Here is a 17384-nt window from a genome sequence, read left to right as displayed (position 1 = left end):
TTTAGTTACCCTTGGGTAACCGAGCAACTTTTCCAGTCTCACTCAAGGGGGTCATTGGGGCGATTTGATGAGATAGGGACGTTTGCCGTTGTTATGGAGCTCTAAAAGTGACAATGGAGGGAGAAGTTATGCAAAGAGAAAGGAGAACTAGGGGAGAGGGAATTTGTTGAGATGGGATGTTTGAGTCCTTGGTGTTTACCCTATGTGTTTCCCAGACGTCGTGCCTTCACTAGTAGAAAAATGACTTTACGTTCGAATCATTAGTCCCGGTTTGATTACGGCCCGGGACTAATGTGACCATTAGTCCCGGTTCCAATGGCTATGGCAGGGGCATCATTAGTCCCAGTTCGTTTTGTACCTCTAGTCCCAGTTTGTGTCACAAACCGGGACTAAAGGGGTGGTGGCAGGCTGGTGGCAAGCGGGGGCCCCCACGAGCCCCATTAGTCCCGGTTCGTGGCACAAGCTCGGACTAGAGGTTACCCTCTAGTCCAGGTTTGTATAAACAACCGGGACTAAAGAGATCACTATATATAGTGCTTTGTCCAGCCCGAGCCCAAGCTCTCTATTAATCCCCTTTCTCTCCTCTGTTCTCCCCTTGCTCGATCTCACCTCCATTTATGCCAAATGTTTGTCAAGATTTGAAGGCACCCCATTCAAGTGTTCACAAAGGTTAGCAACTTTGTCCTTTCATCTCTCATTGCTAGATTAGCTCGTGCAATGCTCTATAAGTATAGTGATCTGTGGGTTTTAGTTTGGAAGTAATATATGTGGAAGTTATATTTGATTTATATGCAATTTGAGCTCAAATTAACTTCTTAGTTTGCATAAGTAGGTTTGCTTTACTTAGTGCCTTCCTATCCCCGTCCTAACCACTACCGATCGCCCGCACCGTCTCATCGCTGGCACCACCTTGGTGAGCCTCTTGTTCTTATATTTTTTATAAAAAAATCATGTTTGCATGATTTAGATAGTTACTTATATAATTTTCATACCCGTATGGTTGTTTGTTATACATAGTGGCATGTTTTGATATCCATCCCCGTCGGCCCTCGTCCGGTTTATGATCCGAATGTGGTACATATATTCTCTTTTATAACTATTTATTGCATTTCGTGTTTATGACAACTATGCCCATCAAGTTGACATAGATATTTTTATCTAGGAGGTATGTGAAACAGAAATTGCAACTGACCCTCTTGTCGAGAAGTTAAATTTAGTTGAAAAAGAAAACAAGTATTTGAACAAAAAACTGAAAAGAATTGAAGAAGATAAGATGAAACTGGAGTTGTATGTTGCCGATGCCGTTGATGATCACAAGATCAAGATGGATGCAATGCACTTGAAGATTAGAAAGATTAGAAAATATGTCGTTAGTCAAGAGGCTTGGTATCACTATGTTGTTGGATCAATTGTTACCTTAGTTGCGATCTTGATCGCATTTGTTGTTGCATTTAAATGATTTAGCTAGAGAGTTTGTATGTTGTTTTATGAGAATAAGTGTGTATGAACTTATATTTGGTCTTTTCGGTGTTGTGTAATGAAGATGAGCCGGCAATGGATGTACGATGACGGGCGCTCTCCCCGGTTCATTGATGGCATGCGTACTTTTCTGCTTCCGGCTGAAGCAAACAAGCGGCCGGATGGTTTAATGTGTTGTCCATGTGGTGTCTGTAAGAATGATCACAATTACTCTAACTCAAGAACCATTCACATCCACATGTTTACGTCCGGTTTCATGTCCGGCTATAACTGTTGGACCAAGCATGGAGAAAGAGGGGTTCTAGGGGAAGAGAATGCAGAAGAAGAGGATGATGCCAGTTATCCTGGCCATGGGTTCCCTGAATATGATGGTACTACAATGGAGGAATAAGTTGAAGAAGAGGCATCAGATGAGCCCGCTAACGATCTTACCCAAATTGCGAAGATAACAAGAAAAAGTTGGGTACCACACTAGAATTGTTGCAATGGAAGGCAGAGACAAGGGATTTTAAAAGATGTTGATAATGTTGAAGAAGATGTTTCCAAAGGACAACGAATTGCCTGATAATACATACGAAGCAAAGAAGGCTATCTGCCCCTCTAGGATTAATGGTGCAGAAGATACATGCATGCCCTATAATGACTGCATAATTTACCGCGGTGACTACGAGAATTTGGATGTATGCAGTGAGCTGTATGGAAACAACATCAGTGGAACGATACCTGCGACCTTGGGCAACCTCACAAGCCTGATCACTCTTCATCTCTATGACAACCTTCTCACTGGAGCCATACCGGCCTCACTCGGGGCCGTCCGGACGCTGCGTTATCTGTATGAGTTCTGGTCACATTACAAGTATTACACAAAGATGAAGAAATGATATTTAACATGCAATGCATCATTGTATATTGTATGTTAAACCACTAATACAGACAAGGTGCGATCTTCTAAGTACAGAATGACAAATTTTGTTTCTTCCTCGCAAGCGGCTGAACGGGAATATGCTGACTGGCACGGTGCCACCGAAGATTCTCTCTCTTGTTCTTGTGGAGAACTTGGCTGAAATGTTAGTAGTGCAGCTCATTTCGCGTACCACATTAGTTTTATTCCCAGTGACTTGCATTGAGACAACATCTTTCTTATTCATTATCTTACAGAAATGTTGCCAAAAACAATTTGGAAGGCACTGTTAGATCATCTCGACGACGGAGAGGTATATAAGCATATATGCGCTCGTGTATTTCTTTGTGGCCGGGAGAAATTCTAGTGCGACATGGCTGATGCTACCTCGCTGTCATGTGAAGGTCTGCTAGGCTAATTGGAGAAATCGCCTAATTAGTACCGCGCCGCCCACTTCCTCGTCTTCAACACCTACATCTGGTGGCTCAACAACTTCGAGATGAAAGTCCTGTGAGTTTCTCCCTCCTCCGTCCATCCTCCATTGCTGCTGCTCCAGTGATGAATCAGTGAGTGATGAAGATGAAATGGTGATTGCAGGAAGAATCCGAGGGCGCTGCCAGACAAGTACACGCTGGTGGACTAGCCAGTGGCGTACAAGGAGGTGCTCAAGATGTGGGCAAAGTGGGTGGACCGGCACGTCGACCCCGGCCGGACCAAGGTCTTCTTCATGGGCATGTCGCCCAACCACGGCGTGTAAGTCACTCAATCACTCACTCACTCACCAGCTCTCGATCAGTACTACTACCAGCACCAACTTGTTCATTGCAAATGGTCGATTGCGTTCCCCATTTCCCCGCGACTTGGCTGTTATGAAGGTCTGCTAGGCTAATTGGAGAAGGTCTCAGTGGCGAAACTGGATGCCTCTCAGGCTAATTGGTATACAAGAGTAGCACGGTTGGTAATCACAAAATCCATTGATTATCTATCTCACAAAGTGGCATGTGTTTTGCGTCAATGCTTCTGCTCTTCATAACTTACGCGACGAGTAAGGCAGCAGATGGCCAACGCACCGACGTTGCATCCTGCCCTCAATCCTCCCACGGTCAAGCATCGGTGCAGCGCCGACCTCCACCCACAAAGGCATCACAAAGCAAACACCCAAATTATATTAGTGCTTATAGTTCAAAATGTATTTTCCGAGGTGTTTATATTCTTACATTGTTTTTCTAATTCCCTTCACAAACTTTTTGCAAAGTGGAGAATCCGATTTATTTGATTAGTCTTGGCCAAATACAGGTACATCATTGATCATAAATGGATACATATCTTCCCAAAAAGAAAAGCAACATCACAAGAAGTCCAACCTCACACTTCTGAATTTCAATAACCATCGAGAAGAAAATAGAAGATGTAATCCCAGGTTTCATTTTATTATTTTCACTTGATAATTTGATGTCACATCTGGTTATTTTACATGTTATTCAAGGTAGGATGAAATATTTTGCTACTATCAGCTTTCTTTTACACGTGGCATTGTGTGAGTGTATTGACTCTGTAAGAACTTGATCGCCCCTTATTTGTTATCATATGGTCTGTCGTTTGTTTTTTTGAATATTATATACTAAGAACTGTTAAATACCTTATCGTCAGGGGGATTGAACTAGATATGTTTGCACCATTGTTAAAGTTGTGCATCAGGGTTGATTTTCTCCAACTCGTCCCATGTTGGTCGCCACAACTCGACATGCAACAAGTGCATCCACCATGGTAACAAGCAACACCAGTACCCAAGAAGACCCCTAAAAGAAATAGTACCCAAGAAGAAACCCTTCCCGGTGGCGGTGAGGCACATGACGAAGCAATCGGTGCATGAGTGTCTCTACGAGGCAGAGTTGGTGGGCTATAGCTTTGTGGTGATGTATTAGTTGTACCTTGGAAGTTTTCTTCCCTTGAAAAGAATCGGAGGTGGTAGCCTGTTATTTTTGTCAAATAACAACCCTTTGTTCATTTTTTTTGCTTACCCTTTTAAGTGAGTCAATTTTTGAATAAAACACTAATCTTTGGCAATGTCTCCCGCAGCAACGCGTGGGGAATTCTCTAGTTATCATAACTCTGCTTTCCACTCAACACGTCCTATGACGACGAGAAAATCACCCTCATTAATTCTTGTTACCCATGATTATCACCACTCTACTTCCCACTCAACACATCGTATATGAAGATGAGAAAATCACCCAAACCACTCTACTTTCCACCTTGGCATGGTGCTTATCAAGAAAGGCATCGTTTCTGTACCATTGTACTAGGCCAAGTAGTTGGACAGGGCATCCATCATGAAAATCCGTGTTCTAGCTAATCACATCTTGGATCGGCGACGTCATCATCGGCATGTTCTACCTTCTTGAAGGCGTTAGGTGTTTATATCATTTATTGTTATGGTTTCTTATTGTGGTGTATTTGTTGTACTCGTTTCTTGATTACTTTGGCCTCTTGTCTTGCGTCAACTTTAATCAAACTGTGACCATGTACTCTTGTGTTCATGCGGATGCAAAGGCTGGGAGGCTTATACCTTCCTTTTGGTAATAAGATAAGAGTAGTCATTTGTTATGAATTAACTAGTTCACCTGCGTGGTATTGTTTGACTATGAATATTGTAGGGAAGGAGATGACTGAACATTTGAAAAAATTACTTAACACACTAAAAATGATCAACACAAATTTTGTAACATTAAGACACACTGCTTTAATTTGTAGTCGTAAACAATAGTTGATACATAACACAGTTCAGGTGCACTTTGATAGTTTGTACTTCCTCCGTCCGGGTATATTGGGCCTGTGAGCCACTGAGTACGATTCCAATTTATAAGGCCCCTCGTCTAAAAATCAGCTCAACATCACCTAAAAGGCAAGACCTTTAATGCCACGCTGATTAAATTGGGCATGCCAGGCGTGGGAGAGAGAGAGCGGGCGTGAGAAACGGAGCCGCCCGCTGTGTTTCGAGGAACAGCTGCAGTTACTACGAAATAAATCAATGACGTCTTGGTTCCGCTACTTTGGCTAAGAGGCCCAATAAACCCGGACGGAGGGAGTACGTATTAATTACCTGTAGCATGCTTAATATCACCATACATGCATGACAGTTCTCAATTTCATGATTTTTCCTAAATTCAAAACATATTTTAATGTGATCCAAATTCATAGTTTTTATAATTTTGAAATATTTTACGAAATTTGCAAACATTTTTCAAATTCATGACTTCTTTTTGAACTTCACGATCATTCTCTGAAATCCATGACTTATTTCCAAAAAACCAATATTTCCCGAACTCTTTGGAACATTTTTGAAATTTGGAATATTTTTCAGAATAAGGACAAATATTTAATTTCACTGTTGTTTTGAATCCACGAAATATTATTCAGATTGAAGAACTTTTTTGAATATTCCAAAGAAATATTACGTCCGACACATTTTTTAAATCCATGAACATTTTACTGAAATACAAAAATATTTTTAAAAATTGTGAAAAATATATTCAAAACCATCATGATATTTCACTATATATTTTTGAAAATTTGTGAACAAATTTTGAAATAAAGGAATAATTTTCAGATTCATAAACATTTTTTGAAATCCAGAAACATTTCTAAAATTTGTAATTTTTTTTTACTGAAATATGGTATCATTTTTAAAATTTGTGCACATTTTTTTCAAAACCATGAAGATATTTAACACTAGTTTTTTTGAAAATTTGTGAAAATATTTTAAAATACAGGAATAATTTTCAATTCCATGAACATTTTTTAAAATCCAGAAATATTTCCCGAATGCCTGATCTTTTCATAAAGTCAATTTTTTTTCCTGAAACATGAACATTTTCTGAAACAAAATGTAATGAAGTTAAAAAATATTTACTTTTCAAAAAATGTTCAGGTTTTAAAAAACTCCTAATTTCAAAACATACTCGCAATTTAAAATATATTTGGAATTTAGAAAATTGTTCATAATTTAAAAAATATTCGGGTTTTCAAAAATGTCTGGAATTTTCAAAAGAAAACAGGTTTTAAAAAATTGGTCATGATATCAAAAAAGTTTGAAATTTAAATAAATTGTTGACGTTTTTCAAAAAATGGTCGAAATTTAAATGATATTCACTTTTCCAAAAAAATCATCTGGAGGCGTGGGAGGTTGGATCTGGTGAACAGAGCAAAGGGGATCGTCGCCAGCTCGCCGGAAGCGAGGTTGAGGATCACGAGGTACTTGAGCTCGTAGATGGCCTCCACGCTGTCGGCGGAGATCCCGTCGATGTGCAGCGTGTTGAGGCGTACCATCCTGTGGAAGGTTTTCTTGTCCCAGACACCGTTGTTGCCCTGGTTTACGGTCGTCAGATTCCGCAGCTGCTCCAGGTGGCCAACTCGCCTGGGCAAGACGATGGACCCGAACACGTGCCGCAACGTTTGTATCTTCCAGAACCCCGTGGGGAGCGCGTTGACGCCGGTACGTGCCTCGGACATCCAGCGTCTGCAGTCGGGTCAGCTTCCCAATTGACGGTGGTATTACCTGGACAAGAGTTTTTCAGTCGAGAATATAGATTTCGAATGTTCAAAAATAAGAATAACTATTCTTTTTCTTTTTATAAAAAGCTCAATTACCTTGAGGGAGCAGGAGGTGATGGCGAGATGCTGCAGGTGCACCACGCTCCCGATTTCATGGGGTAACTCGATGCCAATGTCGAGGCCATCTAGACTGATGACACGGAGGAACTTGGAATTGCGCAGGAGCCTCTGTATAATCTCCTTGGGGTACGTGTAGGCGCTGTCGGGGCTCCGAAGAAGATGAGGGAAGACCCGAGCAGTACTGGTCTTTATACCCTTCTTGTCCCGGTCGCCTGCAGCAGCATCCGCCACCATCGTCGTCGCCGTGTCTTCTTTTTCAAAGCTGGAGAAGATGGACCGCAGCTTGGGCAGAGGGGTGGTGAGGGCAGCATACTTATCGCTGTGGTTCTGCAGCGCGAGGCGGCGAGTGGTGGTCAGCATCGGGACATCGTCGCCGCAGTGGACCTCCACGAAGCTGGCCTCCTGCGCCTCATGCAGAAGGAAGTCGTGGACCCTTGACTGCACGGTGATGCTCTCGAACCCAGGATCGGCGTACTCCACCGGCGGGATGTTGATGAGGCGCCTCTGGGCCAGTTCGTTCAAGAAATGGATGCCCACCCTCTCCATCGTCATGCCCCCCCTAGGGCTCAGGAAACCCTCCGCCGTCCACATGCAGACCATAGTGCTCGCCTTGACGAGCATGTTCACCGGGAAGCATGCCAGGTAGAGGAAGCACGATTTCAGGTCGTGCGGGAGGTCGTCGAAGCACATGGAGAGTATGATGTCGCCCCGTTTGGACTTGCCGGACTTGTCCGTGAGGTGCTCGAACACGCGAATCCATTCCCCGGGGAACTCGTTGGTCTGCAGGAGGCCCGCCAGCAGCACGACCGACAGCGGGAGACCGCCGGTGACGCTGTGGATGGAATCCAGGTGCTTCTTCATCTTCGGGTCGTCGGCCAAGATCCTGCTGTTATGCTTCTCGCCATGCCCCCAGCCCAGGCCCAGGCGGAGCGCCCTGTGGAACAGCTGCATGGACCTGCCCTTGTCCAAGTGCGTAAGGACGATATTCCTGTGCTCGAAGCTGGAGGAATGTGCCGCCGGGTCCATCCGCGTGATCCTCACCACTCTGCTCTTGGAGCTGCTCGTCTCCAGGAAGGACAGGATGCCGTTCCACTCCGTGCTGCTGACCTCGCCGTCGAGGACCAGAAGGTAGATCTTGGCTCGCAGCGCCGCTCGTAGCCTTATGCCGGGACAGTCGTCGCCGTCGTCGTAGCTTCTCTTGCTCGGCTTCAGCGCCATGCGCAGGAGGACCAGCTTGAGGATCTGGGAGGCGCTGAGGCCCGGCGCGAAGCTCACCCACACGCGCACCCTGAAATGCTCCTTGGTTAGGGGACCCTCGTAGATCGCCTGCATCAGCTTCGTCTTGCCCACGCCGCTCTCCCCTGCCACCGTGATCACCACGGGGTGCTTGGATTCCTCGTTGAGCGCCTTTTTTATTTGCTCTTGCATGTCGTCTCGTCCCACCAATGGTAGCATGAAACGACCCCTGCATGCATGCATGTAAGTATTAGGGTTTCTATATACACATTTTTGAAAGAAAAGAAAAAACAAGAGAGGGCAAGATAAGCCTTTCCATTACCACCCTGGGTTCCTAAATATATGATGTTTTAACTTTTTACTGACTGCACATTTTCTAGACGAGTTTTACTGTGTATGTTGCCTCATTTCAGTGCGTAACTCCGTGTGTAGTCCACATTGAAATATCTAAAACATCTTACAATTAGGAACGGAGGAAGAATATTATACTAAAAATTACTTCTGCTCTTATTATATTTAAAACGGAAGAAAAACTGTAGTCCAAATTAAACGACAGAAAAGAACAGTCAAGACCTATAAGACTACCATATAAAAAAATTATAATAGTAACTACAACTTGTATTAGGTAGATACCGAGTATAAAACTCTATTTCATTCATTAAGTTTGGAATAGTAAAATAAAAATACGTTACAACTTCTATGACATGACAATGAATGCAACTCTGCTTTATATATTAAATTCAGAATAAAAATATAAGAAAATACTTCTGTTAGTTGGATAATTAGTACAACTCTGTTTAATTTATTAAATTCGGATTAATAAAAATAGTAGTAAACAAAACTTCTATTACGTGGATATAGAATACTCACTCAGTTCCAAATTATTTGAAGTTTTAGGTTTTGGATAGATTCATGCATGATTCTATGTACCTACTTTGGATATATGTCTAGATTCATCAACATTCATACAAACCTGGATGGAGGAAAAGAGGTCCAACACTTCAAATAATTTGTAATGGAGGGAGTACAACTCTATTTTATTCATTAAATTAGTAATAATAAAATAGGAATGTATTACAACTCCTATCACATGACAATGAATACAACTCTGTTTTATGTATTAAATTTGGAATAAAATATATGAAACATTATTTTTATTAGTTAGATATAGTAACGAGTTTAAATCTAACTTAATTATTAAATTCAGAATAATAAAATTGGAATATATTGCAACTCATATTACATAACAATTAATACAACTACGATTAATTAGTTAGACAAGCATGACAGGATGATACTACATGTTTAATTAAGTCTAATTTTTAAGATAAATAAATTTTATTTTCTTACAACTTCTATACGAATTTGAAATAAATTTTGTATGATAGTTAAGAGTAAGATTTGATTTACATGGAGTCATTAAAAATTAAAAGTAACAATATAAATTCTAAAGAAAATGTAGCAATGGTAAAAAGATGTATATGTGCGACTAAAGAGAAAATTCATACATAAATTGTTTGTTTTGTATGGAGTAGCACGAGATTACTCTTTATCTTTAGCTGTTAGACATCAATTTTTGTATATATTTTTCGACTTCCTCTGTAAACAAATATAAGAGCGTTTAGAACACTATTTTAGTGATCTAAATGCTCTTATATTTCTTTATTGAGGGAGTATAGTACATCAAAACTATTGTTGTGGCGAACTGAATTAAATAGTAGTTGGTGACGAAGTAAAATAATAAAAGATCATATTAATATAAACTGAATGATAAAATCTAGTTGCGCAAAAGCGTGGACCAACTAAGCTAGTTTTAGAATGAAAAAAAGGCATATATTCGACAGCTCACAGATTTTCAACAGCAGCACTGATCTCAGTGGACGGCCTCCAGGTGGTGACGGACGAGGAATCCTGGTCATCGATCTTGTACTTTTCCTTGTTCTCGATTATTATCTCGAGCCTCCTTTTGATGGATCTGACCCTCCTCGACAGGTCGCTCCGCCCGCGCACCTGCGTGGTCAATCCGGCGAAGAATTGGAGGATGGCTTGGCTCCAGCCTGGGTACCTTCAGAGTTCACAAATAATATATACTAATAAGGTACATGTGCATTGCACGCATGAGATTTGTTAACCAAATTATAAATAAACACCACACTATAGCATGTAAGTTTTGAGGCATATATGCATGATGTAGATGTTTGTTTAATTCTTATAGTTCATCTCATTCAAAATGAATTAGTTTTATAAAAAAGTTAATATATTTTAAAACTCATGGAATTGTGTGTTGTAAAGCATAAACTAAAAACAAATAATGGCAATTCATTTAGAAAAAAATGGGCAATTATGATAGGGAAGATTCTAGAACAAAGGAGAAATGCTTGTGTTTTGAGATTTGTGCATTATGCTTAAGTTCAACCATGGAGTATTCTAGATTGTACATGTGGCAGAAACTGGTGCAATGTAGATGATATCCAACGGCCAGTAGTGTTCGGATTTGCCATCTCTGCACCGTCGGATTGGCTTCATCCAATGACCATCTTTCAAAATTATTCACACACTATATAGGGGTATAGATAATTTAACTCTACTAGCCCTATCATATATAAGTGTTGTTCAATCAAACAGAACTCATGCCCAAGTGGCGATTTCGGAGTCACTTTGGTTCCTGGAGTTATATAATAGTTTTGTCCATATCTAAGTCGACTGAGATTTTTTTAGGCCTCAGTCGGATTTTCTTTTTATGTAATTTTAATATTTTAAAATTTTGTAATTTTATTAAATTTATATTTTAAAATGCTAATGTTACATTTGTTCTAATGTTAGTACTTCAAAATGTGATACTAGTTACACATTTTGAGTTATTAAAGTTGCACATCGACTAAGCCCTAAGGAAAATCGGTCGGCTAAGCATCAGCAAAACAGTTATAAGATAGGATATATCGAACTGAGATTTTTTTCTATGTCTAAGTTGATTTATTTTTCGTATAAATTTTAGTACTTTAGAATGCACAACTTCACTGTCTGCACATTTTAAACTACTAAAATTGCACATATTTGTTTTTGTAACTTTAGTATTTTAAAATGTAATGATGAAAGAGACATAAAAAATGTCTTTGTTAACATAGAGTAATTTTACATTTTAAAATAGTAAACTTGTATAATCAATTGAAAATGAAACAAATAGCGTGCTACAACAAAATAGGTTGGCACTTAAAATATGATATTACGTGCTATGACGCGTTATAGCGTGGTATTAGTGAGACATTGTACACTGGTTTATTTAGCGAGGCATTTCTTAAAAAGCTATAGGGTGCTATTAGCGACGCTAGCGTGCTAGTTTGATTGAAATACGAAAGAAAAAATCTCTTGCGGCTAAGAATTAGCAAAACCAGGGACATCAGAAACCTACTTGGAGAGGTCGATCTGGAGGAAGTAGCGGTCGACGGCGTCCTCGGCGTCGAAGACGGCGCCGCGGACCTGGTGGAGGCAGACCCTGGTGAGCTCATCGTTCCTGGCGCGGCGCCGTGGCTCGGCGTCGCGGAGGAAGGCCTGCAGCCACATGAGCTTGTCCCGGAGGTTCCGCACGTCGTCGTCCACCGCCTTCATCGCCTGCGCCTCCTTCATCACCAGCTCCTGCAGTGCCCCCAGCAGCGGCCCCATCACCGCCTCCGCCATGATCGACCCCTCTCTCTCTCTCCCTTGTGCTGGATGAAGAGAGATTGGTCAAGAAAGACCTACGGATGGGAGACCAGTTGCTTCTTGTGCTGCCATATAGTTCATATCTCTCAATTTATAGTATGGGCCTGGCTGGCATTGATTCCTTGCTTGGACGACTAGTGCAGGTCTAGTTGAAGACGATGGATTACAAAGGATGCAAGTAAAGTACGGTAGCCGGACCCTCGGGAAAAGAAGATGATGCCATGCGTGCCGCGTGATTGATCGATCCAACCCATTTTGCTGCTTCTTTTTTTAGGGTGTCGCAGATTCTACTTGGGCTGGGCTGTTTATCCTATAATTACTTGGACTGTGCCTCTTTCAAAAAGGAAAAAATGTGCTTCCGGTTCGGTTTTTTCGTCCATTTTTTTGTGAAAAAAATGATTCGTCAAAACATATCGACATGGGATCTAGTTTTGAAAATTCGACGCGAGGAATCCAATGGTGAAAACAGTTCAAGATTTGGACGCATGGTTTAAGAGATAAAACGTTTTGAATAAACGGATGTACGAAAAAAAGAAAAACTCCCAGGTTACGACAAATGAGGCACATGCAGTGCGCCACCTATCGCAACTTGAGGAGGTGGAAGTGATCTTTGCAAAGAGTACTCCTTAATTAGTGATTTCGTATATTTGTGAGCTATTCAGCCATGACCGACCTCGTGGGCTTTATGGGTCAGACATTATCAAGCTTAGTTGGGCCTCACGGTGTATTGTGCAACGAAGTTTATGTAGTGAAACTACTTTTTTTAGGGCAAAGCTAAGCTTTATTGATCATAATCCACATGAAGTGGGATACAAATCGGATTATAAGGGTTAACCAGCCAAGTGTGGCGCCCCGCACCGAGAGAGTGTGCATGCTTAGCTAAACTATGAGCTTCGCCGTTTGAAGAATGGCTTTCAAAAACGAAACTACAAGTAAAATCTAAAGAGCGAAGTTTGATTTCTGTTATCACTGAACCATAGGAGCCCTGATTACCTAGCTTGATGTCATCAACAACCAGCTTGCAATCAGACGCGGTGATTAGGTTCCCCAAGAGGAGATCCTCCGCCAAAGCAAGGCCTTCTCGACAAGCAATTGCTTCCAACGTGGGCGGGTCGATTATCCCTGGTAAAACAAGTGCAGAGCTTCCCATGTAGTTGCCCGCCTGGTCTCGGCATACAGCCGCCGCAGAGCCTCGCCGATTGCGCAAGACTGCTCCATCTACGTGGATCTTAATGTAACCTCATAGTCCAGCGAAACTACTTAGAGCATCTCTAGCAGACCCCGCATAAGTGGTCAAACCCGTAAAATTTTTGCGTTTTACAGTTTTGAGCGAAAAAAGTGTTCAAAACAGAAATCATAAAAGTGGTCCAACCTGTAAAATTTTTAAGGGCCACCGCAAATGCACACCCGGAACCCTTATCTTTGGAGGTTGGAAGGCCGAATCTATGGGGCCCATATACCGGTCAAACCTCGTCGGAGCAAACACGCCGCCGCGGAGTTTGCCGGAATTCGCCCTAAACTCGCTGGAATTCAACACCGCACACCGGAAAAGGCCACTAGACGCCGCAATCGATCGCCACCGGTTCGAATTGGACGAGCTCGACATTGCTGTGGCCTCCCATGACCTCAGCTTGGCCGCCGAAATCCTACCGACGCGGCAGGCAAAGGGGCACGACTCGGCTGGCAATAGAGCAAGGCGCGGACGACGGAGGCGACGGGGCGTGGCCGGCGCAGCCGGCGCGGTGATGGGGCACGGCTGACGGGCGACGGGAAGCGACCGACGGGCAACAGGGCATGGCCTGCGGCAACGAGGCGCGGCCGACGGGGTTGGGCGCGGCCGGCGTGGCCGGGTGAAGGAAGGGGCGGCAGCGGCCGGACTGGAGGAAGGAGCTCTTTATTCCAGTTTTACGGTTTGTTTTACAGTATCTGTTTGGTCGTAGCTAAAATGAACCCTTAAAATGCACTTTTTCCGACCCATATCCCAGTTTAGCAGTTTGCGATTTTAAGGGGTCTGCTAGAGATCCTCTTTACCTCACAGTGTATTTTCTGGCAACTACTTTGCTAGACGCTTTGGTCGGTGTGAACCCTTCCCAGGTGTGGTGAGCCCTTGTTAAGGGCAGGGATGCGATGAAACAAGGCCTCATAAGGAGAATAGGGTTCGGGTGAGGACACACGCGTGGAACCAGAATTGGATTCCGCGTGATTTCTTTTTGATCTATCTAGGGCTCATCTAGATGAGACATAAGTGTGTATCATATAAGTTTTGACATCAGCTATACATCGTATGCGACAACACCACATTCTTGTTTGTTTATTTGATTTTTTTTTTTTTGCTTATTTTGGGAGCTGCCCTGCATTGTGGGCTACACGCCGCACAAGGAGGCTCTGGCTGGACCGGCCACACGAATTCCTGGTCGACAGTGAACGTTGGAAAACTCCAAAAAAGAAGAGCGGCTGCACGGATTTAAACAAAAACATCTTACTGTTAAATGCCTGTAGCTAGCCACTGGACCTGATGGGCGCTCGTGTCTTCTAATCACCGTGAAACTCTGAATACCTATCTCAAGCGGCAGATCAAACAATTTCTGAACTTCACTGAGAATTTCTTCAAATTTTTTATTTTTAATTGAGAATACATTTGTTGAGAACATTCTTTGAAATTGAGAGTATTTTTTTGGAATATACGAACATTTTTTACAAACTTATGAACATTTTCTGAAAATGTGAACATTTTTTAAAATGCAAACTCGTTTTTAGAAAAGTTGAACATTTTTCAAAAAGTTGCAAACAACTGTTCAAAATGCGAACATTATTTGAACTTGTTTTTAAAGAATAAGAAATTTAAGTAACTTGTGAACAATTTCTGAAAATCATGAACACAGTTTGCAATTTCCAAATATTTTTGATAAACACAAGTTATGTTGAACAAACGAACAATTTATGAATTTTTTAACCTTTTTTGAAATTGTGAATTTACAAAAAAGGAAAATAAAACAAAAAGAAAAACGAGATCAAATTTTAAAAATATAAAAGAAAAAGGAAAGGAAAACCAATGAAGACAGAAATAAATAGGGGAAAACATTAAAAAAACTATGAAGAAAACGAAACAAAAAAAAATTCCTAACTGCTTGGGCCGGCCCATCTGCAGTTTGCTTGCTGTTCGGCTTTGCGAAGTAGCGGCATTTTGCCGCAGTGACCGGCGTATAGAGATTTCAGTTTGTTTGATCTAGCCCACGTGACACGCCATCCTGTATTTAGAACATATTTTACTTGTATTAAAAATGTTAAGCATATATTTCAATATAATTCATCAAAAAGGTTCCTCCAACCACTTTCGCCTTCCTCTTCTCAAAAACATTGCATTCACGGTGAAAACAAAACTGTTGTAGTATAACGTTGGACATGCAATTTCCTCAACTACACCAATTCCGTAATTCGAATTAAACCACCCCCAGTTGCAGTAGCATTGAAGGCGTGCAATTGCAACAGATAAAATGATGAGTCGCATGGGGAGTCTGAAAGTTTTGTTCGTGCAATGCCTTCCTACGAGAATGCCGGATGGCCCAAAGTGTTACCACAACCTTCACAAAATCATCATGCTGTAAACTATCGATTAGTGAAAAAAATCCACCTTCTATCCTCCGGCACTCTCAACCACCTCTACTAGATTAGGCTCTTCAAGAGCCCAAACGCACCTCGCCATGTTATAGTGCAAAAGTGAGTGATGCCAAGAGTCGCCCGGTCGGCGTAGACCACCCGTAGACACTGTCGGTATGTTCCTGTGGTTTAAAAGATCAGCTGTAGAATCCATAGAAATTTTTTAACTTTTGATGGAACTTGAGTCTTCCGCATATCTGTCCAAGCCCTCTTTTCCTTCTCTGAGTTTGATGTTTCCGCTCTACCTTCCAGCCATGCTTCACGGCGAGATTGTGTGGACACTAGCATTCTATATGCTGAATGAACAGTGAAAACCTAACATCTTCTCATGAACCCATGACCAAAAATCATCCGCTTGCCGCGTGTAAAGACGAATAGATGCGATCTCCTGAGCATCAGTTGGCAAGATTTGGTCTAGCTTCTCCATGTCCCAAGATGCATCAGCTGTGATGAGGCTCGCCACAACCTGCGGTGGGTGATCTATCTTACTGACAAAGGGCCGCATATTAAAATCCCTTGAGATCCAATTCTGCTGCTCTATAGTTTGGGGTGCTCCTATTCAACGTCATATGCGCTGGACAACACGGGACCTCCTATTTGCCGCCTTTTGCGGCAAACTGCCGATGATTCGCACATGGCATAAGTGACCTGGGTCGGCCCATATTACAGTGGCGCGCTATGGAAAATCAATAAATAAAAATGCTGCCCCTAATGGCAATCGAACCCGCGCCTGCGGAATACAAGACCGCACGCCTAGCCAGTGCGACTTGCTGACACTTTTGGAACATTTTGACATACATGTTATGTTTTTCTGAATATTTTGGTATCTTATTTGCATTTTTCTGATTTAGTATGAATTAGTTATGAAGTTTTCAAAGTGACGGTCAAACGGTCAAAGGGCAAAAGCACAAGACGACCAAAGTGGGTTGAACAGAACCGCTAACTTTTGGAAATTATGGGCAATCCTGTCGAGTGGGACACAACTAGGGGCATAAAACCAATTATCACTTTATAAAAACATGACCAATTTTTGGAATTGATGAACAATTTTAATAAATAGAACATTTATCGAAAATAATGAACATTTTTTAAAACAGGAAAAAATTTTGAATTTCCAAAATCAAACTTGGAATGGAGAATATGAAACCCCCGAATAAAAATCGAAAACAAGAACATTTTTCTAAATTTAAGAACAATTTTTGAAACTAGAATTTTTTTAAAATCCTAAAAAAAATGAAAACATGAACACTTTTTAAAATTTGTGAACACTTTTTATAAATGGGAACATTTTTAAAACGTGAACATATTTGAAATTGTGAAGAGTAATTTTGAGAATCCAAACATTTTTTGAAATTGTAAACAAAATTTTGAAAATGAGAACATTTTTTTGAATTTCCTGAACATTTTTCTGGAAAATGTGAACAATTTTTGAAAAATAGAACACTTTTTGAACTTCCAAACAATTTTTGAAATTTTTGAACAAAATAAACAGGAAAACAAAAAAACAATAAAAAGAAACACAGAAAATAAAAGGAACAAGAAAAACGAAAAAAAGAAAGAAAAACAAAAAGGAAAAAGAAAAACCGGAAAGCCCCAGAAGTTTAACCAAAACCGGTGGAAATACTCTACAGAAAAAAAACTCTGCTAGCAATTGGGCCGGCCCACTGCATGGTTCGCTGGCGCAACCCTGTGCGAAGCGTCGACACTTCGACGCAGTGAGCAGCGCATAGGTTTTCCC

At 41.5% G+C, this 17384-nt stretch overlaps 1 protein-coding gene across 1 annotated transcript; it reads right to left on the bottom strand.

Moving 5' to 3' along the window:
* Positions 1-6450: 6450 nt before the first annotated feature.
* On the bottom strand, positions 6451-12003 carry LOC119367115 (putative disease resistance RPP13-like protein 3). Its single transcript, XM_037632726.1, has 4 exons — positions 11700-12003; positions 10140-10355; positions 7031-8519; positions 6451-6938 (listed from the first exon to the last, which is right to left on the bottom strand). Exons 1-4 carry the CDS (start codon positions 11963-11965, stop codon positions 6519-6521), a joined length of 2391 nt encoding a protein of 796 aa, XP_037488623.1. The 5' UTR covers positions 11966-12003; the 3' UTR covers positions 6451-6518.
* Positions 12004-17384: the final 5381 nt, after the last annotated feature.

The sequence above is a fragment of the Triticum dicoccoides genome, chromosome 2B (genome assembly GCF_002162155.2).
Source record: "Triticum dicoccoides isolate Atlit2015 ecotype Zavitan chromosome 2B, WEW_v2.0, whole genome shotgun sequence".
In the NCBI taxonomy this organism is placed as follows: Eukaryota; Viridiplantae; Streptophyta; class Magnoliopsida; order Poales; family Poaceae; genus Triticum; species Triticum dicoccoides.
Note: the sequence above shows the minus strand (reverse complement) of the source record. Positions and strands in the feature narration are given on the sequence as shown.